At 48.0% G+C, this 24669-nt stretch overlaps 11 protein-coding genes across 11 annotated transcripts; 6 read left to right on the top strand and 5 right to left on the bottom strand.

Annotated features, from left to right (window-relative positions):
• Positions 1-42: 42 nt before the first annotated feature.
• On the top strand, positions 43-1970 carry F5891DRAFT_1020930 (glycosyltransferase family 32 protein). The gene is made up of 4 exons (XM_041361150.1): positions 43-315; positions 374-492; positions 534-1289; positions 1343-1970. The coding sequence occupies exons 2-4, from the start codon at positions 420-422 to the stop codon at positions 1819-1821; spliced, it is 1308 nt and encodes a 435-aa protein (XP_041228752.1). The 5' UTR covers positions 43-315; positions 374-419; the 3' UTR covers positions 1822-1970.
• Positions 1971-3541: 1571 nt separating this feature from the next.
• Positions 3542-4289, bottom strand: F5891DRAFT_1106160 (mitochondrial protein). Its single transcript, XM_041363651.1, has 2 exons — positions 3919-4289; positions 3542-3867 (listed from the first exon to the last, which is right to left on the bottom strand). Exons 1-2 carry the CDS (start codon positions 4243-4245, stop codon positions 3718-3720), a joined length of 477 nt encoding a protein of 158 aa, XP_041228751.1. The 5' UTR covers positions 4246-4289; the 3' UTR covers positions 3542-3717.
• A 28-nt stretch (positions 4290-4317) lies between these two features.
• F5891DRAFT_1020927 (uncharacterized protein) lies at positions 4318-5877 on the top strand. Its single transcript, XM_041361149.1, has 2 exons — positions 4318-5233; positions 5307-5877. The coding sequence occupies exons 1-2, from the start codon at positions 4336-4338 to the stop codon at positions 5771-5773; spliced, it is 1365 nt and encodes a 454-aa protein (XP_041228750.1). The 5' UTR covers positions 4318-4335; the 3' UTR covers positions 5774-5877.
• Positions 5878-7236: 1359 nt separating this feature from the next.
• Positions 7237-8670, top strand: F5891DRAFT_1127389 (pyridoxal phosphate-dependent transferase; the record flags this gene model as incomplete). The annotated part of the gene is made up of 4 exons (XM_041364177.1): positions 7237-7582; positions 7639-7985; positions 8038-8451; positions 8509-8670. 4 exons carry the CDS (start codon positions 7237-7239, stop codon positions 8668-8670), a joined length of 1269 nt encoding a protein of 422 aa, XP_041228749.1.
• On the bottom strand, positions 8511-10817 carry F5891DRAFT_119074 (enolase C-terminal domain-like protein). The gene is made up of 9 exons (XM_041367351.1): positions 10581-10817; positions 10309-10527; positions 10046-10250; positions 9826-9999; positions 9626-9771; positions 9388-9529; positions 9297-9322; positions 9143-9236; positions 8511-8946 (listed from the first exon to the last, which is right to left on the bottom strand). The coding sequence occupies exons 1-9, from the start codon at positions 10623-10625 to the stop codon at positions 8816-8818; spliced, it is 1182 nt and encodes a 393-aa protein (XP_041228748.1). The 5' UTR covers positions 10626-10817; the 3' UTR covers positions 8511-8815.
• Positions 10818-11151: 334 nt separating this feature from the next.
• Positions 11152-11913, bottom strand: F5891DRAFT_930956 (emp24/gp25L/p24 family/GOLD-domain-containing protein; the record flags this gene model as incomplete). The annotated part of the gene is made up of 4 exons (XM_041373957.1): positions 11152-11273; positions 11328-11458; positions 11515-11596; positions 11649-11913. Coding segments are annotated over 4 exons (600 nt in total), but the record flags the coding sequence as incomplete, so codon positions are not given.
• Positions 11914-14514: 2601 nt separating this feature from the next.
• Positions 14515-15275, top strand: F5891DRAFT_1171755 (uncharacterized protein; the record flags this gene model as incomplete). The annotated part of the gene is made up of 4 exons (XM_041365554.1): positions 14515-14599; positions 14629-14666; positions 14732-14792; positions 15127-15275. The coding sequence occupies 4 exons, from the start codon at positions 14515-14517 to the stop codon at positions 15273-15275; spliced, it is 333 nt and encodes a 110-aa protein (XP_041228746.1).
• A 215-nt stretch (positions 15276-15490) lies between these two features.
• On the bottom strand, positions 15491-16799 carry F5891DRAFT_118951 (tRNA-dihydrouridine synthase). The gene is made up of 5 exons (XM_041367177.1): positions 16424-16799; positions 16269-16364; positions 15882-16212; positions 15694-15826; positions 15491-15637 (listed from the first exon to the last, which is right to left on the bottom strand). The coding sequence occupies exons 1-4, from the start codon at positions 16713-16715 to the stop codon at positions 15703-15705; spliced, it is 843 nt and encodes a 280-aa protein (XP_041228745.1). The 5' UTR covers positions 16716-16799; the 3' UTR covers positions 15491-15637; positions 15694-15702.
• A 768-nt stretch (positions 16800-17567) lies between these two features.
• F5891DRAFT_978198 (uncharacterized protein) lies at positions 17568-19940 on the top strand (the record flags this gene model as incomplete). Its single annotated transcript, XM_041376764.1, has 8 exons — positions 17568-17693; positions 17930-18069; positions 18170-18326; positions 18449-18557; positions 18951-19272; positions 19385-19469; positions 19497-19565; positions 19707-19940. The coding sequence occupies 8 exons, from the start codon at positions 17568-17570 to the stop codon at positions 19938-19940; spliced, it is 1242 nt and encodes a 413-aa protein (XP_041228744.1).
• A 26-nt stretch (positions 19941-19966) lies between these two features.
• F5891DRAFT_1106142 (GroES-like protein) lies at positions 19967-21676 on the bottom strand. Its single transcript, XM_041363650.1, has 4 exons — positions 21430-21676; positions 21088-21379; positions 20633-21035; positions 19967-20581 (listed from the first exon to the last, which is right to left on the bottom strand). The coding sequence occupies exons 1-4, from the start codon at positions 21572-21574 to the stop codon at positions 20288-20290; spliced, it is 1134 nt and encodes a 377-aa protein (XP_041228743.1). The 5' UTR covers positions 21575-21676; the 3' UTR covers positions 19967-20287.
• A 227-nt stretch (positions 21677-21903) lies between these two features.
• On the top strand, positions 21904-23589 carry F5891DRAFT_1020904 (uncharacterized protein). Its single transcript, XM_041361148.1, has 5 exons — positions 21904-22062; positions 22162-22454; positions 22536-22783; positions 22981-23140; positions 23194-23589. The coding sequence occupies exons 1-5, from the start codon at positions 21978-21980 to the stop codon at positions 23209-23211; spliced, it is 804 nt and encodes a 267-aa protein (XP_041228742.1). The 5' UTR covers positions 21904-21977; the 3' UTR covers positions 23212-23589.
• The last annotated feature ends 1080 nt before the right edge of the window (positions 23590-24669 follow it).

Here is a 24669-nt window from a genome sequence, read left to right as displayed (position 1 = left end):
TGCAGGTGACATATTGTGTGACCCAGTGCACACGTTAGACAACTTGAATTGTGAACCTCTGCAAGCTGGTCGAGCGTCTGGACAATTGGTATTAGTCGTACACAAACAGCTCCTATTTTAGGCTACGTGGTAACGGCATCGGAATTTTGATCAAGTCAGTGCATGTTTAACACTAGTCTCTCCTACCACCCAGACTATAGAAAAAGAAGACAATATTCGTCCCGTTCTACATTCAACGCACGAACTATACCACGACAATTGATCAGTACACGAACACTGCATCACATGATCAAGACGTGCTAGAGAAATTTACCGGTAACTCGTCCAAGGCAATTTGTAGCATTGTTCAAGTTTCTAACGTCGCGCCATGTAGATATATCTTAACAGGTTCACTTGCGAGTATACACTATACCTTCGCCATGTCACGAACAGGTTACGAACGCCTGCCAATGCATACCGTGCCAGAACTAGGTCCACCGCGTTCCCGTTCCCGTTCGCCCGTTCGCGCTCTCAATCACTCCGGATCCCTATAGCAGTCCGCTCATTCGATTTCACCAAGCTCTTGAAAATCACTCTTGCGCTTGCCGTGGCCGTCATATTATACACGTTTTACTTCTATGAGCCGCACATCGAAATCACCTTCTACTCGCGCAAGTGGATCAACAGCGAAATCGAGCCCGTAGGACAGCTGGCTGGATGTTTTGATGAGAGGAGGATCAGTGCAGAATACAACGCTTCTAGGTACTTGAAAGGACCGAAGGAAGTAGAGGTGCATGCTGGGATGGGCATGAGACTTGGGATGGACTGTTATGAGTTTGCTGCGACAATTCCGCGGTCGACCAGTGCCATGGTGGACAGGCCTCGCTTACCTCCTGATGAAAGGACACAGTACCATACGTACTGGCGCGTAGACCTCGCGCCTTTTTCAGAGCGGCAGGAGTGGATGCTCAAATCCTTTTTTGCGACTCAGGATCATGCAGCCTCGAGACTCGTAATGTGGTCGAATGGGGACTTGTCGACGAACCCTATACTTGCATCATATGCCCACATGCACCCGAATTCATTCGAAATGCGGGTGGTGGATATCCCAAATCTGGCGAGTGGAACTGCATTGGACGGGAGCCCATTGCTAAAGACAAATGACAAGAAAGCATGGACGGACGGCGATCTTGTCAGATTATTAGTTATATGGAATTATGGGGGTGTGTGGATTGACATGGATTCACTATTGACTCGAGACCTTTCTCCTCTACTCGAGCACGAGTTCGTCACGCAGTGGGATTGCTACGGTAAGCCCTTGTCACGAAAGTCCATGAGCACCAGACTCAAGTTTGTCTCGCAGACAAGATTTATCAGCCTCTAAACGGCGCCTTGATGCATTTCCACAAACACTCTCCATATCTTTGTGAAGCATTCAATGTCATGGCGACTTCAGCAGCTCCTCGTGCCGATTCTACAGACTGGGGCGCACTTCTTTACCTCAAGCTCTGGCGCCGTCTCCTGGGTGCCCACATTCCGCCTTTCAAAATCCTTCCATTTTGTTTTTCAGATGCCCGATCCTGCAGGTTGGATAACAGGTTACCTGATCCATTTGACGGGGATGATGGCAGCGAGGCACGGTGGTGGCGTACTACGAAGGGCGGGCTGCAGGAAGGTGGAGACCTAGATGATGCGCTTGAGAATGTGTTTGCTGTGCATCTCCATAATCAATGGGACAAGACATTTCCAAAAGGGGGCTGGGTGGAGAGGTTACTTCTCAACAGGTACCAGGAGAAACTTGCGGAGAGGGAGGATTTATCAACAGCAAATTATATTACTTAACACTGCACTAACAGATCCGCAAATAGTTTGCATCAGCTATTCGTTGATCGTACATGATATACCACATGTTTATTCGTAACATCGGTCTTGAGCGATTCTTCCAGAACTCCATCGCCATCGTCCCAACAAAATCATAAACTTGGATGGGGGTTCGCTTGCGTATATTCTCGGTGAAGGTGTTTTGTCGCGAGCATGAGTTTGTAAGACGAGAGCGGGAACACGACTTTTGTTGACATTAGCGGCTTGCTATCCTGAGGGTTCAAAAAATTCCAGAGAGTTGTCGGATCGTAAGAGTCATGTTTTGCCTTTGTACTGGAGTAGTTGTTCATGGCTCGATTCCTAGTAACTTGCTGAGTTGGTCATCATGATCGTTCAAGTTGTTGGGCCAATTTTACTGCCGTTTGAGTTGATTCGATTCCTATGGACTTGTTAATTCGGTCAGTATAATCGTTGTCGGGTCAATTTCGCTGCCGCGTAAGCAATAGGAAGCCCTGAATAAAGTGGAGGAATATCTCATACACTCAATGTGACATCGACTCGAAAGCGCAACATACGAGTGAGCCAAGTCGTGTCCAGCCAGTCTAATGCCTCGATAACTTCCAGTTGATGGTAAACAGTCGTAGAGAACAATATTGACATATCTGTCGGTCGACCGATCATGATGCTAGGGTGAATCCAGTTTTGTCATCGTTTGGAGCCACTTTCATGCTAGCAACTCATTTTAGCTCCAAGAATTGTCTGTAGTCACACGCAAGCGTGAGGCTGGGGTGCAGACATACATTTCTGAGTGTATCTTTCCAAAGGTGCAAGGGTATCACAAAATACCCTGATCAACTGGGGTAGACGGTAAATGCTTAGTACTATGCCCCTGATAAGACTGCGAGAACAAATCAGTGCGGACTCTCACGGGCCGTATCAGTTTGTTGGTCAAAGAGCGGATGGGATTCCTGAGAGGTGATAAAGAAAGTATATCTTCTCGATAATGAGACGAGCTTGAAACGCACATTGAAGATCATCAAGGTTTAAAGTTTTATTCTCGGCAGATCAGTCACTGCTGGTAACCTGATAGATTAATTACCGCGCACATCGTGGCGTCATTCACAACTGCTGTCGAGAGAGCTTCAACCTTGACCTCATTCATTTCCGTCATTCTCAGGAGAGCGTCTCTTTCTGTCAGTCGTTCAGATTTCATATCCCAAGAGGAAAGAAGGCACTCAGATATATCCCTGCATATGGTGAAAACCATCAAGGGGCCAGGGGTAACATCTGAGTTCTTACGTAGCACCACAGAATCCTGCCAGCACCCGTGCAATGTCTACACTGCAAGTTGATGAATGCCATCTTTTTCCGATGGAGTTAAACATGACTGGATCCAGGCAGACATAATTGTTAGCCCTACTCAACTCAACCCGGGTATAAGCAATGTGATATACCTATGTGTGCCGCTGGCATTCGCAACACATGTGCTTAATCTGATCGGCAAGAGAAGATTTCGTGCTGTGAGGTTCTCTACGTCATCAAACAGCCAGCTATGATTGTGAAAACATCACACTAACCTGTATCCAATCGCTCGATGGTGCCATGAACGCCTGCTCCAGTGCGAGTACTGCTTGGTCTGGCCCTGATTGTACATTTTTGAGTTACCTGCATAAAAGTTAGGGGACCACGTCCTATTTGCTCAAAGTTTAGAGTTCTCCATTCGCATCGCATGAGAGCCATTTGAATCCACTGAGGGTCCGACCAATGGCAGAAAGTTAGCGCTATGATGTAGCATTTCCTCGGCGAATGGGCCCATTCTGATGCCCATACTCTGACACAGAGATTTTTCCGTATTCAGTTTAGACACTATGCAAAGTGGGTAAATGATAGAACACGATTGTAGATTCACTGATACGTCTACAACGGAGGCATCTTGCGCACAACCTTTCCCTCATTCCTTGCATGTATCCTGAGCTTCTCCAGCACGGATGACTTTACCCACCGCTCAGGAGGTGTGCGACCTTCAGTCGCCCAATAGTATATGTCCCAGTCCGGTTCGTCAAGTAGCTATAATGAAAGCTAAGTTTGGGACGCCACCAATCAAAGAAGCGAAAGCACCTTGTCATACTCCTTCAATTCTGTCTCATCCATTTGCCTCAGATGATCCCTTGCGAACGTACTCAGCAGAAGGTCGCTCTCCAAAGTTCCGCGCTTCCTGCTCTGATAGACGAGTCTTGCACGCAACGTCTCCTTGGACTCCCCTGCGCGTGGAAGGGGAGTAGGCGGTGGGATATCAGAAGGTGTCTGAGTGTTGGAGAGGTGTTGTGGGGTATGCGGAAGGGGCCATGGGTCTGCAGACCACCGTGATGTCGTAGAGAGAGAGCGACATGGATGGCGTATTGCCCCAAGAGCTAATATTCGCGAAGAGAGAAATGTAGTAGACATTTTGAGGAGCTTGACTAGCGAAGCTAGTGGATCAATTACAAGCGAATGTAAACATAAGCAGCGCGCGCCAAACTAAGCGTTCATCAACACATGCGGTATCGTTCACACTGGTACCATGCCACAACCCCATCTATCCAACTCATGACATCTACTGGCAGAGCAGGATATGAAATGGTTCCCGTGCATGACCAAGCACGCCGTACCTCTTCTCCACGGCGCAAATCACCAATTTCTTGCTTTTCGTGTTTGCGACCACGGCGAGTATTCACGTTATTGAAATTTGCACTTCCACTGGTTTTTATCATATGTTACACGGTATACTACCTCTACGACCCACGCGGCCACATCGACCTCGTATTGTATCAACGAGAATGGATACAACGCGAAATACTCCCGCTGTCCCCACTTGGAGGATGCTTTGAGCCCGAGCGCGTCAGCCCGCTGTATAATATCAGCGAGGCCGTGTACGGCAAGAAACGTTTTGAGGTTCAGGCAGGAGTAACGATGCGGATGGGTATGGACTGCTACGAGTTTGCAGGAACAGTAAGGTTTGCAGAAGGGGAGTGGACTGAGGAGCAACGGTATATCCCACCTGAGGAACGAGCACAGTTCCACACATATTGGCGCGTCGATCTCGCGCCTCTCGATGAGAGACAAGAGTACATGCTAAAGTCATTCTTCGCTACGCAAGACCTTCCCCGCTCTCGTCTAATACTCTGGTCAAACGGCGACCTATCACTCAATCCAATTGTGCAAAAGTATCTCGAGCTATTCCCTGACTCATTCGCACTTCAAGTTGTGGATATACCCGAATTAGCCAAGGGCACGGCAATGGAGAATCACCGCTTCCTTAATCTCGAGGACAAGAAGGCATGGGTGGACGGCGACCTTGTCCGGTTACTTGTCATCTGGACATATGGTGGTGCTTGGATAGACATGGACATGCTCCTGACCCGGGACCTCTCTCCATTGCTTGAGCATGAGTTTCGTAACGCAATGGGACTGCTATGGTAGATGGACAATCAAATCGCTTTCGCCCACGTACTCACAAGATCCTATAGACAAAATTTACCAAGCATTCAATGGTGCTCTCATGCACTTCCGCAAGCACTCGCCTTATCTCTGTGAAGCTTTCCATCTCATGGCACACAGTACTCCTCCACGTTCTCCAAGCACCGATTGGGGCGCAATTTTATATCTTCGGCTCTGGCGGCGCCTCCTCAGCGAATCCATACCCCCCTTCAAAATTCTACCATTCTGCCTTTCTGATCCTCTGGCTTGTCGTCTCGACAACAGTGTACCAGACCCCTTTGAGCCTGATCGTCGAGATGGGAAGTGGACGGGCCGACCTGGGGAGGGGCTTGAGGAGGGCGGAGCGCTGGACAAAGCACTAGGCAAGATATTTACTGTGCATTTGCATAATCGTTGGGATAGAGCGTTTCCCCAAGGCGGTTGGGTGGATCGGCTGTTGTTGAGGAGGTACGAGGAGGGTATAGAAATGAAAATGAGAATAGATAGCGAGCTATGATATATTGATCTGCTGTGAGTACTTGTATCCTGGGCGACAGCGGCAGACGCTAATGATATCTACTATGGATGTAAACTATAGCACTTACACGATTCAGACTTCTAATGATGCAATGTTTATACGCGCGCTATATATTTTCATCGCAGGACTGGTGTGTGTGGATGATCTCGCTAATCAAAAGTACTGCATGCGTGTGAGCCTCCGTAGTGAAATCGTTGCTCTACTACGTATGGGCACGCTTGAGATTATTAGTACGTGACGTGCTCACTGGGATCATCCGATATTGCTCATGACTCATCTACAGATTCGCTAGTAACTTGGCGAACTTCCCAATTTCAATATAAATGCAAAGCAATATCTTGGAAGCATCTAAGTTGTGCCTCCGCCCACCATAACTATTTCAACTCGCATTCAACTCCAAAATCCTTCCCTCTCCTTCTTATTCGAACAATATATTATGCACTGACCTAATTACTATAGAATCAGGCCTGAAGTCTGAGCATCCATAGCGCATATTGGACTGCATTCCGAGCTACGTGTGGGCTCGAAACCGCACCCACTCATCATATGCCCCCATCATGATCAAGCTGCGACGCCTTTTGTATTGGATCGATAGAACGGGCAAGGACTGCAAGGGGAACCAAGGCCAAACCTCTATAGCGGGAGGCTATGGCTCTATCTATCCAGGAATTGACTAGCACAGTGCGCCGGACTACCGACTACAAGCCAGGACCCTTGCTACTGCGCCAGGACACCTGACACTCCTAAGGACCTGCGCCAGATCCTACTACACCACCGACTACGAACCAGAACTCCTGCCACTGTGCCGAGGCCGGCGCTCCCAAGGACCTGCGCCAGGCCTTCCCACTACATCGGTATTCATGATTATTTACTGAATGCATACTGAAATGAATAGCGAATTGCTTGGAAGCAAAGCCCGAGCCAAAAGCAGACGCGTCTAGCAGAGTGTCGCGAAACGACCACGGCTTAGCACCTGCTGTAAGGTCTGTTAGCTAGGGTAAGAAGGACGCTAGACGGCGGGAATGGCAGCGGCTTCGAACTGCGAAAGTTCTTGTCAAGAGGCTACCGCTGCGCCAACCGCGCCGACCATCTCGTTCTATTCAGGAATGATACTACTGAGCCCATATACCTAATGGGAGTACAAATTCCGATGCATGATTGTAACCGTGTTCGATGATCGATTGGCTGCAAACGGTTACTATGACCTATCGGGAGGGTAGTTTATACGGTTGGGGGAGGGCTATTGGGGGATGCGAAGCTTCAGGTCCCAGATCCAGTAGCCTTTGGGACATCCGGACCATAAAACTCATTCTCCAAGGAAACCCTGATCGGAAGTTTTCGCGGGACTTTTGGTCTCTCCGTGCAAAGACGATGCTGGACTACTGTGCTATAAAGGGCTCGTACCAGTCATCATACTCAGACTATACCCTTGACGACAACAGATGGCTGTTCTTGACATCAACCAAGCTCGTGCTTGCTTTCCGTCCCTGAGATCGGGCCACATCTATGCCGATAACGCAGGGGGGTCACGGACTACTCAGGCAGTGATCGATCGGATCGTGGATTATCTGTCCAACACCAACGCTCAGCTGGAAACTGACTATGCGGCCGTGAACTCTCAGCGTGTTTCTGAGGGCTCCATCGCTGCTGTAGAGTTGTTCAATGCCACATCTCTCGATGAGGTTGGGTTTGGATCGAGTGCGACAATGTTACTTGAAAATATCGCTAGAGCACTTGAAAATGATATTCAACCTGGAGACGAATTCATCATCACCTATGAACATGAAGGTGTCTGCCACTTTCTTTTCGTGTCTTTTGTTGAGAAAACTCACTGTTCATCTTAGCCAACAACGGTCCTTGGAAGCGTCTGGCTGCGCGGCGCAATGCCGTGGTCAAATACTGGCATCCCATACCAGTATCTGCAGAAAATCCTTACTCGCTCATATATAGGGTCGAAGAACTTTTGCCACTGGTTTCATCGCGCACCAGGCTGGCCGCGATCACCGCGTGCTCCAATATTTTAGGATCTGTGATTCCTGTGGAAGAGATAGTGAAAGCTCTTCGTCAGCGTGCAAAAGAACAAGGAGCAATGAAGATCGAGGTGGCTTTGGACTGCGTCGCATACGCATCGCACAAAAGAATGGACGTACAAAAGTGGGATGTCGATTACTGCGTAATTTCTGTATACAAGGTTTCAGTATCCGCGACTTCGATTTGATGTCTGACACTGACACTATTTGTAGGTGTTCGGGGCTCACAATGCCGTTGCTTATGTGCGGCCAGCAGCTCTGCAGACATCTTTCACGTCCATTGTCCACGATTTTCTAGAGGTGGATGACAAGCCCCATAAGTTTCAACCAGACGGTCCAGGCCAAGAGCTCGTGTATGGTGCATCGGCAATCGTGCCATATCTGAAGTCGTTGACTCCAGAAGATGATCTTACAGCATCTTTCAACGCGATCGCAAAACACGAGCAGGAAATTTTGACGCCCTTGCTCCGCTTTCTGACAGACGCAAAACAAGTTGACAGAGGCGTTCGCATCATCGGGGAAAGTGAGATCAATTTCTCAAGGACTTCCAATGTCTCCTTTGTTGTCGTCGGACAGAACGCGATCAAGAGTAAGAATATCGTGGAAGCATTCAACAAAAAGAGAGGGGTAAGTCTTCCAAATGATCTCACTCAGTGATTGTATACTATTATGGGTGTTGCGCAGATTTCAATTCAATGCGGCTACTTCGGTGCGTATTATCTTATTGATAATCTACGCCCAAAATTGGACATAAATGACGGAGTCGTCCGCATTTCACTTGTCCACTATAACACCGTTGAGGAAGTGGAGAAGATCGTGGATGTACTGCGGGAAGTTCTGGCTTAGTGCGCAATAAGGTACAGGCGAGCATGTATGTATGTGACATCTGAATGTATTTTCCCAGCACTGCATAGTCGAAGATTGTTATCTATGCCTGTTGAATAAACTGTACAGGTTGCGATTTCTCGCGGCTAAGTAGTGGAATGAAATTTTACCACTCCCTAATGCTTCCATCCTCTCCCCTCCATATCGGGTTACGCCACGCCTCAACACCAGCCCGACTATGTTCCTTGGCACGGGTACGCACAAGCTCCTCGTTGATAATGATGCCCAAACCAGGTCCTATGCAAATGTCATGTCAGGCGTTTAACGGCGAGCATTAAGACTGGATTGTTGGAGACTGCGGATGAAAAGAAGATTGTCGACATAGTCATTTCTGAGGAAGAGGTAGTAAAGTGTACGGTATGGATGACCCTTCGCGCAGATCTCTCCAAAAATAGAATGGACCAAACAGAGCCCGGGCAAGACTAGTACTCACCGCTGGGAGTTGTGATATACCCATCCTTCACAGCAAACACACTCGGATCTGCGAGATACGTGAAGAGGTCTGCATCATCACTGTTGTAATGCATCTACATCCAGCCAGTCTTCTAAGTGCTACGTGTCGAGGGATATTGGAGCGAGAAACCCACCTGCCAGCTCATTTCTTGGATAAAATCTAGATGCCCGGAACCGTAATGAGTGCCTGTTCTATAAGGAGTAGACCACACGCCAAAGACCCACAATTGAGCTTCGATACGCCTACAGCAATACATGCGGCCAAAGCAATCGGTCCTAGCGGGCAGTGCGGGGCAAGTGCGACGTCGTACGTTTCTGCCATAGATGCGATACGTGCCAACTCCGATATTCCACCGCAATGGGATACCTTATTCGTATTGTCAGCTGGTTGGAACATAAGGAGATAGGCAAAAACACGACACGAGAATGGACTTTGGAGCTCAGCTGAGAGGTGAGTACTCACGTCTGGTTGTGCGACATCTAGCGCATGTCCTTCGAAGTAAGGGCGAAATTCATGTCGCGAGTAGAGCCGCTCCCCAGCAGCAATAGGAGTAGAAACAAGACGCCCAAGGTCCGCAAATTCCGAAGGTTGAGTAGGCAGAAGGGGTTCTGAATCAAATTCAGTACTGGTGCGAACAGACCACACATGAGGATGCTTCTCACCCTCGATGAATAAGACGCCCTCGCCCTCAAGAAGCTTGGCGAGCTGGCGAGCCATACCCTTGTGCACCCGTCCATGAAAGTCTACTCCGACATCCATCCCTAACGCGCGAACTTCACGCACGCGTTCCACTGTCCCTTTTAAGAGCTCGGGGGAGTCAAGCCACGCGAGAGCCTCTGTGTACGATTCAGACTCGTTGTATCGCAAGGCTACAGAGCCTACCGGTGGCATTCATCTTTACAGCAGTGAATCCTTGCTCTTTGCGCTCACGTGCTGCTTCACGGACAGCACTCGGATGGTCGCCACCAATCCATCCATACACACGAACACGATCCCTGACTTTACCACCTAGAAGCTGCCACACGGGAACTCCGAGCTTCTTGCCCTTGATATCCCAGAGCGCAATATCAAGGCCAGACAGAGCTGACTGGTCGAGATATACGTTTAGACGAATAGTAAACAAGGAAGCAGGCAGAGACGCCCACCATTAAAACAGGTCCACCACGATAAAACCGAGCGCGGTACGCAGTCTGCCAGATATCTTCGATACCATCTGCATCCCAACCAAGGAAACGCTGTGCAAGGTCAGCGAAAGCGCCCTCAATTGCTTCGGTGTGTCCTTCCAGGGTGGATTCTCCCCAGCCAACGAACCCATCGGCTGTCTCAATACGCACAAAGAGCCAGCGTGGAGGCACGCGGAAGACCTACATTTGACAGTGAGTACAGTGGGAAGCCTGCGACACATTGTGGGACGAACCTCGATCTTTGAAATGAAGCTGGAAGCTGAAGTTGTTAGGGACATGCTTGTCTTCCTTAATGGAGACGAAAAAGCGAGAGATGGAATCTCCTTTCAGCTGCATGGAATACTGAATTTTGGATTTTGAGGGTGATCAGCTGAACATGGCCGGTCCGCATAGTACCGACGGACAAATTCTTGATACATTTCGAGCACGCGCTTAACGTGCAATGGGGCATGCGTATCGAGCTAGCCTTGAGCCATAGCATGCATAGCAGCCAAAGGCAATCAGTTTTCTCACGTAGTGGCAAGTCAGTAGCTGTTACTTGTAAAATTGGTTTCACGAGGCTGTGTGATGCTCATGGCCTTGTCCCAAATAGTTGTTTTACCTCGACGAGTAATAGAAGACCACCAGGAAGATACCCAACTGTAATGATGACTTAGGCATTGAAGCAGAAAAAATGGGTGACAACATTTCCTGTATAATGAAAGGGTGTATATTGAATCCGATGTAAAGGACAAGAGCGTCCTACCGCACATCTCCCAAGTTATAAGCAGTACTGTCATCCACATTGCACGCTTCACACACTCATCAGTCAATGAGGTACTTGCGCTTGAAAAACGACCGGAGGTGAAGAATTTGCCAAACGCCAAGCGCCGCGAGGGCAAGAATGGTGAACCAGGCAAAATTCTGCACGCGGCGATTCGTCACAACTGCAAGAAACAAAGATTCATAAAAGTAATGTGCAGGAATCGAAGGAGACTGACGATTGGTGTCTGAAAACCGTTCTTCGCGCTTCTTAAGATATTCGAGCTCGTCAACTATCTCTTTTACAACGCCTTCCAGTTTTCGCATTTCTGTCTCAAGTCCAGAGAGTGATTCTTGGTTTGCAATTGCACTTGATGACAAGGAGGGAGTCAGTAAGCTATCATAGCGAATGAACAGGGTACACACTTGTAGTCAACAGCGTCAGCCCCAATATCAATATCCAGATCGACGGTGCGCGACATATTCCGCGCCATGTCTAGTTTGATGTCTATAACGCCATAAGTAATGGCCAATAAGACACCTGCCACCAACGAATGTACCAGGAGATAGATAATTCTTGAAACAGACTCCAACCTCTCCTTCGCCATGTGCTGTGACAGCAAGTCTTGTCTCGCCTTTGATGTCGCGTTTTGAGAGATAGACGTTGCGATGGGGTGTTGAATCTAAGATTTCGATGTCTACCCGTTGGTTGGTCCCGGGTCCAACGTTGGCGGTGACGATGACAAGGGCATGAATATGTGCAGCGTTCCATATACATTTTGGGATGGGTAAACGAGCTGCTGGGAGGGCGAATTTGATGGCATGCGTAAAAGGAGCAATGAATGCGAAGAATGCGAGAAGAGAAAGCGTTGTTACTCGTGCCATGATTAAGTGTCCTAGGTTATAATGTCAATGGCTAGAACGCCCCCTGGCTATCGTTAGTGTAGGAGAGAGAAAGCTACAACGAGCCTGAAGGGTCAATGATCGAAGTGAATGGCAGGAGTTGTAAACGACACAAGGCTGGTATGTGCATGGTAATCTATCAATTTACCGGGAGTTACCGGCCGAAATTTCGTTGTCTTATTACCCAAAAGATAGACTTTCCTACATACGTACGACCTCTCGGAATTGACAAACTGATACGGCCTGTACATAAGAGTTCGTATTAATGTGTTCTCGCACTTTTGTCTGGGCGTACTAAACATTTACTTCCAGCTTCAGTTGGTGTGTTTTGCGATCATACCTTTGCACCTTTGCAAGGTTTTGATGGGGAAAAACACCCAGAAACATATGCCTGTACCTATAGTGTTCGGGTGATCATGAGTACGGATAATTTTTGAGCTAATATCTTGATTGATGTCTTTTATAATCAGTCGCTGCCACGAAAATGGGTTCAAACATGGACCCAAGCATGATGTCAATGATCGGTCGATGTACTTCTCTACGACCATTTATCACTTTGCTCACTCATGTGCAATATCATAAAGTGTATGGGATTTCCTATCCAAGCGACAGTGAAATTAGTTCAACAAGGATCAGATTCATAATGACTAACTCGACAAGTCACTGGGAATAAGCTATGAACATCCATACAGAGGCAGAAACATGACTCACTCTCGCGACGTACCAACTCTGCAGAATCTTAGGATAGCACATCCCGCCGCAACTCTATTACAAAGCGCGAAGAGTGAGTCACGAGGTTGGATCCTACAGTACAGTAGATCCAAAGCAAAATTACAAAATTGAACCCGCACTTTCCAGGGCAGCACTTGGAGTCTTCGCCACAAGGCTGACCATCGGCAATACATTCCTTGCTGAAGACAGCTGGTGTGGCACTGACAGACATAGATGCTGTCAGAGCAGCAAGGAGAAACGCATTGGTTGGACAAGGTAATATGGGATCTATTCGAGTTCGCATTTGAGTTCGAATGACTTTCAGACACAGCCTACTTTCATGTCCTAAAAACCTTGCTGAACGTTCTGGGAGTATACCATAAACACCGCCGCTCGTCGGCTCTGTAACGGACAGGAGGAATGGAGACTGACAGGGTTGGGGGGCCATCAGAGAACCTGTGAGAAGAAGATATCGTCATATATCGTTATATATCGTAATATATAGGAAAGGTTTTCGTCACATTGGAATATAAAGTGATATAAAGCAATATATGACTATGTAAAAGCACCATAATCACCATAATCCCCAGCAAGAACTCACCGGTTTACTGATGGGATATATGTATGTAAGCTATTATCATGTATATTTCGGATGCTCTGATTATTACGGGCTGTTCGGGTCCGATTAGGGTCCATGCATTGACCAAAACCATACCCTAAGACTCTTCAAGCTCCAGCATTGTCTCTGCAAAAAGGCGCCAGATCCTTTTGGTTCGGAAACCGCCTAAGTGAATGGGTTTAGGGGGTCTCGATGTGCTAGAGGCTATGAGACTTGAGGTCTGCCCCTACTAACTCTACCCTAATCGTAAACTACCCTGCCGGTGGGTCATGGTTACTGGATGCAGCTAGGCGGTCATTGGACGTGGATGCAGTTGTACGACGGGACCTCAGGCTGTACTCCCACTAGGTATGATATAGGCTCAGCAGTATCAATTGCTAGACAGAACGATAAGGCCGGCACGGCTGGGTAGCGGTAGCCCCTGACGAGAACTTCGAAACCGTTGCCATCCCCGTCATCTTGGCGTTCCCCTTGCCCCAGCTAATAGACCCTTATCCTAGGAGACCGGTGACTGCAACAGGTGCTAAGAACGTGATCGGCCTCGCGACGTTCTGTTGGACGCTCTGGGTTGGGCTTCGCCTATGGGCCAAGCCAGTCGCTATGCTGCCAGTGTCAACAAACATCACGTGATAAGCTGCGAACCTTGACTTGTGTTCGATTTTAGGCTTTGCTGATTCTTGCCATTCGCAGTTCCAAATATATATATTTCTGCACGAAAGCTTGGCGCGCGTCTGTTGTGTCCCGGCGCGTACTCAATGAGGTCGTAAACCTACTGGCATTATGTTAGTAGAGATTGAGATGGCGTACGTAGCGACGACTGAAGGTAGACTTGCATTGAACTCGATAATCAGGCCAGGATATGTATCGTGTATCATCTCTCATCCTGCATAAGCCTGGCAGCAACTTGAAGAGTCTTGGAGCATTGTTGTGGTCAATGCACCCTAATCGGACCCGAATAAACCGGAATAATCAGCGTCCGAAATATACAGGTTAGGCCACACAATTCAAATATATCCCAACCCTGCTAGTCTCCATTTCTCCTGTCCGTTACAGAGAGCCGACGAGCGGTGTTTATGGTCTACTCCCAGAATGTCTAGCCAGGTTTTTAGGATATAAAAGCAGGCTGTCCCCCTGTTATCTGAGAGTCATTCGAACTCGAACTCGAATAGATCCCATATTACCTCGTGCAACCAATGCGTTTCTCCTTCCTCGCCGTCATTGCTGCTCTGACAGCATCTATGTCTGTCAGTGCCACACCAGCTGTCTTCAGCAGGGACTGTAAGCCGATTATGTGGCCTGCAACATAGGCTCCGAGTGCTGCTCTGGAAAGTGCGGGTATAATTATGTAAGTTTGCTTTGAATCCACCGGCAGGATCTGACCTTGTACTCACCCCTTGCGCCTTGTAATAGAGGTGCGGTGGGATGTGCTATCCCACGGACAAAAATACCGAAGAGTTGTTAGAACGCGAGAGTGAGTCATGCTTCTGCCCCTGTACTGGAGTTGTTTTTCATAGCTCGACTCCTAGTGACCTGCTGAGTTGGTCGTTATTATCTTTGTTGAAGCAATTTCGCTGCCGCATGAACGATGGGAAGCCTTGAATAGAATAGAGAAATATGCCATACGATCAATATGATATTGACTCGAAAACGCAAACCTGAGTGAACGAAGTCGTCCAGCCAGCTTGATGCCTCGATGACTCAAAGTTGATGGTTAACGGTCGAAGAGATCGACCGATCGCAATGCTTGGATCCATATTTAAACGCACTTTCTTGCCAGTGACTAAAAAGCAGCATTGATATTTTAGCTCAGAATTCGACTGGAATCACGCGCAGGCACGAGGCTGGGGTGCAGACATACGTTTCTGCGTGTATATTTCCATCAAATCCTTGGGAAGGTGCAAAGGTATCGCAAAACACACTAGCTGGGGGCGACAAGCTAGAAGTAAATGCTTAGCAGCAGTCACTGTCAGGACTTGTTTGTTCAAATCTGCTCGGACTACAGACCAATATTAATATGGGTCCCCAAATCGTTTTATTTCTATACATCATGTTTATGACAACCGCTATGCCGTGATACAGAACGCAATGGAATAACAAAAACCTGTAAGTTTGGCAAGTAGGGGGAGAATCTGATGCAAAATGGTACGTTTCAATCCGTGGTATATTCCAGATCATCAGTGCATGCGTCATGATTTTTGAGTGCAGCCTTGCCCCGCCATCTGGTCACTTTTGTGCGTAGTAAGTGCTCGATGTCGTGAATCCCTTCACATGCAGGCAGCAGCTGTGCGAAATTTGTTGTACCATGGCCGCCGAGAGCTGACGACAACAGTAAGACATGCGATTGCGCGACGAAAGCTGCATGAACGACGTACCACTGAAATTCAATAAAATGTCTGACAGTGAGTCTCGATAGTCTTATGAGTCGCAATATCAGGAAGTTCTTTGCAGATTTCTAGGTATTCAAGAGATACTTGGACAGGATCTGGGATGACATTTGCAAATATGCTGTTCATACATGATCAATGACATGGTACCAGGAGATAAAGGACAGCGGACAAACCAAGGATTGCCTAGCAAGGTTTCTCCCACCATAATGCCATCAGCTCGGGTCTCTTCTTTGTTCCTTTGTACATCCTCCCATGTGCGAACGTTGCCATTGCTCACGACTGGTACTCTGAGTGCCGCCTTCAGAGTGCGAACCACATCTAAATCTGCGGCACCCTGACGCCGTCGTATGGCGGATACGTGACGCGCATGAAGAGTTACCCAAGATGCACCTGCCTGTTCCAGAAGGGTGGCAAATTCAACTGTAGATGATGGGGGTGACGATGAAGGACAGAGACGTAGTTTTACGGAAGTCGGTGGCTGCAATAGATGGGACATCGCAGAAACTAGGATCACATGCCTACCAATTGAGAATGTATTCGATGAGGTTGAAACTGCTTGCCTATGGTCTGGACGAGTGGCCAGTCCTTTTTGGCTAAGAGATAACCACCGTAGTGACCTTCACGAGCATGCTCTTGTGGGCATCCTAGGTTCAAATCTGAAAACTTTGCAGTCGATTCAGTTACTAATATATTTCACTCGAGGCATTACGCCCACCAATACCGCTGCACAAGCCCTGTATCTTCTTTCCAGCTTGAACGATGATCTCAGGATCATTGCCACATAGCTGGACCACTACCGATCCATCCGTCTCGTTACCAGCATCGCGACCAAAAGTCAAATCACGCTGATGAAACTCAAGGTAATCTCGATCCTCAAGAAGCTTGTGAGGGTCAAGCATCTGCGTATACGCGAGAGTTGCTCCATGTCGCTGTGTCAACAACCGGAAGGGAGCATCACTTTGCTTGATCATGGGAGCAGCGATATAGGTAAGGTCTGGAAGCGCCATTCGAGGCCAGTGAAGATGCGTTTGCCCGTAGGCTAATGGCAAGGACACCGTGAGCTAGTACGTACTAGTGTCACTCCGAGATCGTCACTGTTTGTCACTGTCAGGTTGCTGACTTGTCTGTTTAAACACTTGCTGACTAATTCGTGCTCGCCGCAGCGCATGACCTGGAAGTGACGGCCGTCGGGGTTAATGTTAATTGTACTAGTACAAGTACTTGACGCTGTATGGTGAAGTCGAGCCAAGCTTCGGAGCGGCAAGCCATGCTCAATTGGATGATCACTGGCATGACATTGGTTTGTGATGCGACCATCACATTGCATTTCCCTTCGCAGTTGTACAAGACCGAACGCACCGTCTACATGATGGGTTAGTGGAACTTTGTCCCTGTCTTGTGACATATTTATATTCGCTAACTTTCGCCGTACACAGGATCCTGTTCTTTTCCAAACCATATCTCAATTACCCAAAATTGCACCAACACCTTCACTGCTGTTATTGACACTGGCACAGGCACTTCTAGTGTTAAGCATCGTACGGTGCCAGTACACTCAAGTGCAACTCATAATACATCATCTTAAGAACTTGGATGTTGGAAAAATGTAAAGGCGCTTTCGGCGATGGCTACCAATCTCGTCTTCGACAAATCAACAAGCAGTAACAGATAGCTTGCATGCTACCTTTAGCTTATATACAGGGTACGATCAGTATGGGTGCGTGTATCCTTTTATATTTGGAACACCGTCTTATTATGACCTATACTGCGTGAGGCAGGATAAGTTTCGTACTTGTGACGATGATCTTGTGAGATTATGTGTGATATAATTCGTCTACTGCCGGTATAATGATGATGCAATGTATGCCTCTACCTCCTGTAGTTTGCTGCTGAGCGCTGATTTGCTGTGGCAGGTGGTGGAGTATGGCTTGGCTACCGCGCATATGACAATATGCCATTGCAACTTGGCAGCACGTCTCGAACTAGTGAGTTTCTGTGTACATCAGTGGTAACGGATCCCGTATAACCGATATGCAACATGAAGGATCTTTTGATGGCGGTATGTTAATAAATTATCAATTTGCCGAGGTGTTGTCTAACATACAGCTAGAAACTATGGCACGCGGGGGTGTTTTTTGGGTGTTGAGAAACTTATGTTCACTCAATGGTGGCGAGGCTGGACTATATGCGCCCGGCAGTCGAGTGACGACACCGGATTTAGGGACTCTACCACTACTGGGTATGGTTTGAAATTATTTTATCCAGTGATGAAATCATCCATCGAGGTGCCTACGTCACAAACGATAACGGCGGCGTTGGACTCATCTCCCTCATCACTCCATCGCAACTGACACGCGGGCCGTCAGTGACTGATCAGTTGAAATCATGGATTCTTCACCGAGTCTTGATACACATGTCGCTCACTGTTGATCAAATGATACTGACCGCAACCGCGATAAAGGAGAAACGCAGCGGAGACCGAAACCTACGAGGAGCATCCTCTGCCGGAACTTCTAGGCGCAGGGGCCCTGCGCTACGATTTACCTCTTGGGTATATTGAGTCTCCACCATGTCTCAGAATAATCATTGTCAACTCGCCAAAAGTAGACAGAGTGGAAGTAGAGCGGTAATACTTTTTCGCAGCCACTTCACTTGGACATCGCTGTACAGAAATAGGATTCATGATTTGGATCGCAAACTGTATCTTGTTAGACTGAGCTTGTCTAGTATCTTGTTGCAGCTTTTGTATCAGCCTCGCGACGCGCGCGGTTATTCGCACTTGCAGCTTCTGACCATGATCTTGTCTCGGTTACATGAATATAGACCTTCGGTATATGTAACAGATAAGAGTATGTACCCCAACAAGCTTCTAGGGTTCAACTAACCGATAACTCTTTGTAATAATGTGAGACGGTATGCACGCATGTGAGCATCCGGCGGTTTAGATATAGCAATTTTGCTCACATGGTTGATTCCGAAGGTGCGAAGTCATTGCAATCGCGAAGCCAAAATCCGAGTCAGTGGCCACCATAAAAACATACTGCGACAAGCAGTCCGGCTGACCAACTACCAACCAAAGACTGCTACTTCTTCCCTCCTTGTTTGACCCATTTCGCCCACGCCGCGACACGCTTGCGACATCCGCCCGCTCCGCTGCTTCTCTCAGCAACCAATATAGCATCCTAAATACGTGGACTCGGATAGTTCGTTCCATGTCATTGATGCATAACACATCGTTCAAGGGTGTTCTCTCGGTGGCGCGTGCATGGACATCATTTTTTCACTGCAACGACGAAATCAAATCCGTAGAACGGAACAGCAAATGCATAAAACGGATCATTGCTCATGTGAGGGTAATGGCTCTGCCATCACGAGCCGGACCATAACATTGGTTCAAGCGGTGCTCGTCCTTCTTTTTCCCATCGACCTCGGCCCCGGTTGTCCTGAAGGCGCGTATGAGCTAAGGGAATTTGGCCTCACCAAAGCGATAACAGTTACCACAGGACGGAATTTATGCGCGCCTGAAATAGCACATACCGTTGTTGAAGATTCACCCCCGCGTCCGTGCGTCTTCAGCGCATGGGACTTCCTCGAACTCAAAAAAATTGCCTCCGCTGCAAACCCGCAAAAGATAATGGCACCAGACCTTCGGCTTCCTTTCCTTGTACATCTGTAGCGCCTTTCAATCATCGCGGGAGAAGAAGACGTACGCTTCTCGTGAACCTGCAGCATGGAAGCTTTTCCGCGGTGTGTCAATGGAGGTAAGTGCATTGCGTGAGGCTCTACAGCTTTTGCTTTTGAGGGTAGCCTTAGTGTTCGATATAGCGGCATCGTCAGCGAAGGGACGTAACCTCCAGGTAACCTCACTTTACTTCGAATTTTGAGGCAGGTTGATCCACACAGTTTGGTCACTTACGTCTTGTTGAGGAAAAGCAACAAAAGCGCCTGATTTGCAGATACAGGTGATCACTGGTGATCAACTCGTGCGCTCGACTTAGCCATCATTGTCTCCTTTTCATGTACCTGAATTCTGGAGTGGGATGGCTCTCCTCATTCTAGCGGCCAGTCGGCTACCAGTGGTTCGAGGGAGAGTATCGCTGACGCCGGGACAACTCGAACTTTTGAAGTTTACGGAGTTTTTCCATACCCTGGCAACTGGGAGCAATGATAGCCGTTGCATGCTGTGGTACCCGCAAGTACGACGTAAGACGTTAACTTCATACCTGATGTAATTACTACAGTCACGGCTCCGATCCGTCTCGCAAGCAAACGCCAAATTCCGCCGGCTCAGGGTAACAAAATGTGCTTGTTGCAGAAGATCTCGCGAGACAGTACTTCGTTTCTATTCACCTCACCCTTGCGGCAGAACTCTAATTAAATACGTCCACAATGACATCCGGAGAAAATATGGCTGCAAATATTTGTTTATTGCAACAGGGCGCGTACGTAAATAACTTACAAATACCCATAGGATTATCCAAGATGCCTGTGCTGAAATATGAAAAATTACACTACAACATTTGCAGCTCTTTAGTCCGTCCACTACAAATAAAGATGATAGATAATAGATAAACGAGAACTATGATGAAGGTCCAATTATAATCTTCATCACCATATTTCCATTCTCGTCTTTGCCACGAGCCAACAATTCAAAAGCTTGAGTGGTATCTGCCAAGGGAACGCGGTGTGTAATAAGTTTTTCTACATTGCGGAGTTTGCCCGATCCGAGCAGTTTGAGAGCTTCAGGGTAGGTGTTGGCATAGCGGAAGGAGCCTTGAATGTCTACTTCACGCAGGGCTGCTGCAGAAAGCGGAAGCATCACATTCCGTGACCCCATTCCAATCAACATGACTTTGCCGCCTGTAACAGCAGCCTAAAAGTCGCAAGTCAGTGATGATCGATGCTTCACAGACCATGAACTTACGTGAATTGACATCTGAATACAGGGTTCAGCGCCCGTGCATTCGAAGACTACGTCGAAGCCCTCGGGTTCGTTAAATTTAGACAAGATAGCCGAGACGTTGTCTTTTGCACGTCGAAGCTGCTCTTCGGGCGTTCTGGCCTTGTCAACCTTGGGCAGGCAGTATGTTTGTGAAGCGAAACCGTGCGATTTCGCAAAGTCCAGTCGCGTCTCGTTAATGTCAATGGCAACGACCCGAGAGGCACCATATACATTGGCCAGTGCACAAGCGAGGATGCCAATGGAACCCGTACCGAATACGAGAACACGTTGACCTAAAGCAAGTTTGGCTCGTCTAGCAGCATGTATCAAAACTGACAGCGGCTCAGCCAAGGCGGCTTGGTCAAAGCTGCAGTTGTCAGGGAGTCTGATGAGGAGTTAGAGGCGTGTATAGAGAAACAATTATATTGGGGGCTCACGGATGAATAGCGTATGCTGGATGGTTCATCCGGTCTTGTAGTGTCCCGTCAAGATGAGGGAAGGTCTTTGCGCTACTGGCAAAGTGCATGTCCTTGCAAAGATTGTAGCGACCAGCCTGGCAATAATTGCACTTCCTGCACATAACGCCGGCCTCTATTGCGACGCGTTGACCGATGGCTAGATTTTTCACACCCGGACCGACAGCAGTGATCACACCTGCTGATTCATGGCCAAGGACGAGGGGTGCTTGGAGTGCAAAATCACCATTGCGACCTTCTAGGTAATAGTGTACTAGGAAATTTGCTCGAAGCTCAAACTTTTGAAAGACAGAGAAGACTCACAGTCACTTCCGCACAGTCCGGTTGACTGTATTGCTACTTGTGCATAGTTGTACTGTGGAGGCCAGAATGGGCGTTCCTCGAGACGAAGGTCCCTGGGACCGTGAAGGACGGCTGCACGTTGCAATTGGACGGTAGCAGGAGACATGATTGTGATGGGTGGAGGGAAAGGACGTACTACTGCATCCTAGTATCAACCGGTGACCTTATATATACAATATAAAGTTGCAAGAAGGAGCAATCTCGTGAGGAGAAACTTCAACTTATCATACAACCAGATTGGGAAAGATTCATTCGGTCCGGTTTACCGCAAACGTATTTGCAAAATGCGAATCAATAACTCCGGTATATGGCCAAATCGGGACAAATATATTATAAACCTCCATTTTTACCAGAAAAAAATCATTTATCGAAATCTCGCTGCCGGTTGCTCGGCTCGTGAGCCGATGCGGGGTAAAATCAAATCTTGGTCAACAAATGTTATACTTGCTGCCCGCGACGATATAAAATCCCCTGAAGTGAGTCTTCAATCTATGTGAATCTGTCTCAAAATGGATCCAACCCCCTCCGATGTACCGTCTCTACAACTTTTTGCTCTGGCAGGTCAAAATGTCCTCATCACTGGAGCTACCAGAGGTAATGTACTTGTTCCTCGCCTAGAACCTCGCTTCAACTGATCAAGGCATTTTCAATTTGTTATCTTGGTTCTTACCCTCGCGGTTGACCTAACGACAGGCATAGGTGCTGCGTGTGCTTTGGCTTTAGCTCAAGCGGGTGCCTCAATATGTGTTGTTCAGCGTCCTCCCTCTCCGGGTGTGGAGCCGGATATGGACACAGTGAACTCCATTCGAGCGCTAGGTGTGAACACCCAAGTCGTCTATTGCGACTTGAGCAACTTGGATTCTGTCAGGGAACTTTTCCCCAAGGCACTGGAGCTCATGGGCGGTAGTATTCATATTCTGGTCAACTGTGCAGGAATACAGCGGAGATCGCCGAGTGTCGATTTCCCGGAGAAGGACTGGGATGATGTAGGTCATTCCCTCAAGTTCTGTTTAACCTTCCCGGCATCAGATTCTCAAGTTGTACATGTTTCTCTCCACTCATTTTAGGTTCTCGACGTGAACCTCAAATCCGTGTGGCTTATATCACAAGCGGCGGGCCAGCACATGGTTCCGCTTAGGAGGGGGAAAATCATTAATTTCTGTTCCTTGTTGACATTCCAAGGCGGCCTTACCGTCCCGGCTTATGCCGCCGCTAAAGGTGCACTCGGCCAACTCACGAAAGCTCTCAGTAACGAATGGAGCCAGCATAACGTTCAAGTGAACGGCATCTGCCCGGGGTATATTGCCACAGACATGTACGTATATCTTTTCTTGTTATCGCTCGGGCATCTTGTGAGATCATCCCTGTTGTGCGAACTTTAACAGCACCGACATCTTCCCGCCGGCTGAGCCTTCATTTCGCACATTTTATTCTCTTTACAGACTGTTATCATTCAGCCCTTTGGCGTCTACCTTTGTTCTCCAGTCTGATCACCTTTTGATATGCCTTTAGGAACGAAAGGCTGCTAGCGGACCCCATACGCCTCAGGCAGATATCCGAGCGGATACCAGCAGGGAGGTGGGGTAGCCCCGGGGACTTTGCTGGTCCAGTAGTGTTCCTTGCCAGCGGCGCAAGTCAATATGTCTGTGGTGAATTGTTGGTTGTTGATGGTGTATGTATATTTCGCAGCTTGGTATCATAACCCTACTCATGCGTCGTTATCAGGGCTGGATGGGGCGTTAATTCTGAGACCGCCACTGTTCTCACGACAACGTGGAGAAGTCGAGAGATTGTAAATCTATGTACATATCTAGGGAGATGAATTCCGAGTCCATCTGGGAGTTTGCGTCTCCATGGGAGGAAAACACTAAATCACCTTTCAGAGTCCATCGTGGAATAGCATATTCCATGGTAGATACTTATCAGGTTATGGACCACATACCATTTCCCAATGCTCTGGGCTGGGCTAGTGTGGTGAGCGATGACGAGCCCCAAAGATAGCCTATCTTGCCTCAGGCCCGACCGCCGATCATATTTTACTCGGAGACAAGGACTAGACAAGAAATAGGCAAGCGTAATAGAAAGACATGAATCTTAAACTTAGTTCTTGGCACTCATTTCTCTACCAAATTTTATTGATTCAAATCTCATAGTAGGCGCAATAAGATATGTTCAGGCAAAATTGAGTGATTTTCTGATTATCAGATTACCAAGCGGGATGCTATCGGGAACACCCGATACAGGGGCGACCTTCCAAGCGGCTTCGCATTCCCTTTTACCGACGGACCGTGTCTTCCGGATAAAGACTACTAGTGATTAGGTGCCACCTATTGGTTGCCCATAGGTCGTTACTCGTGACAGCAGACGATCACCACCACTAGACCCTGATTACATTCGGCACTTGCTCCCATTCGAAAAGCCGGGTATCACAACCAGGGTCTGGGGGCAGCCATGCGGCTACAGCCGGGTTAACAAGTTCAGCAGTTTCAAACCATGCATATGTGCCGCCGAAATCATTCTGGTACGTTTTTAATATCCACTCCAATGGGAACACCTGACCGGCATGATGAAGACACGGCAACAAGGCTACATGGTTTAGGTTCGCCACAACGGTTATCGAGCCATGCGTCACGATGCGCATAATATGATACTAATCGCACCATTTAGAATTATCTACAGGGTCTTTGTTACGATGGTGGTAAGTCTAGGGCTTACTATTCGGCTGCGGATCTAGTTTAATCACTAGTACGTGGCACTTCTAGCAAAAGAAAATGAGGGGACAAACATCGGTGAACGATTTCCCTTCGGTGTTTATGAGGAAACGAAGAGGGGCGAGCATTGGTGCCGGATCCTACTAAACCAACACAGATATCGCCAGCATTATCATCCGACTCGGGGTTGCACATGCCATAGGCGACAAGACTACCTGTGGAGCTGATTGGATGCTTCTGAGTCGATACAGAATGCCACCCTGTGATCAGCAGCCCCATCGGTGAAGAAAAGCGGTTAACGCAAGGTAGCAACTCAATCTATTTTTTCATGCATGATCGAAATAAGGAAGGCGAAGCAGACAATAAATGACAAAACAGATGCGTATTTGCAGCGAGATTTCCCCGCAAATCTTTGCGTCAAACTAGCTCCAACTCGTGAAAAAACCCGGTCACATCGTGAAGTTAGTCATATATTTGCGTTCGCTCGACT

The sequence above is a fragment of the Suillus fuscotomentosus genome (assembly GCF_016647785.1).
Source record: "Suillus fuscotomentosus strain FC203 chromosome Unknown F5891scaffold_14, whole genome shotgun sequence".
NCBI classification, from domain to species: domain Eukaryota; kingdom Fungi; phylum Basidiomycota; class Agaricomycetes; order Boletales; family Suillaceae; genus Suillus; species Suillus fuscotomentosus.
The sequence above is the reverse complement of the archived record's forward strand: the minus strand, read 5'-3'. Positions and strand labels throughout refer to the sequence as shown.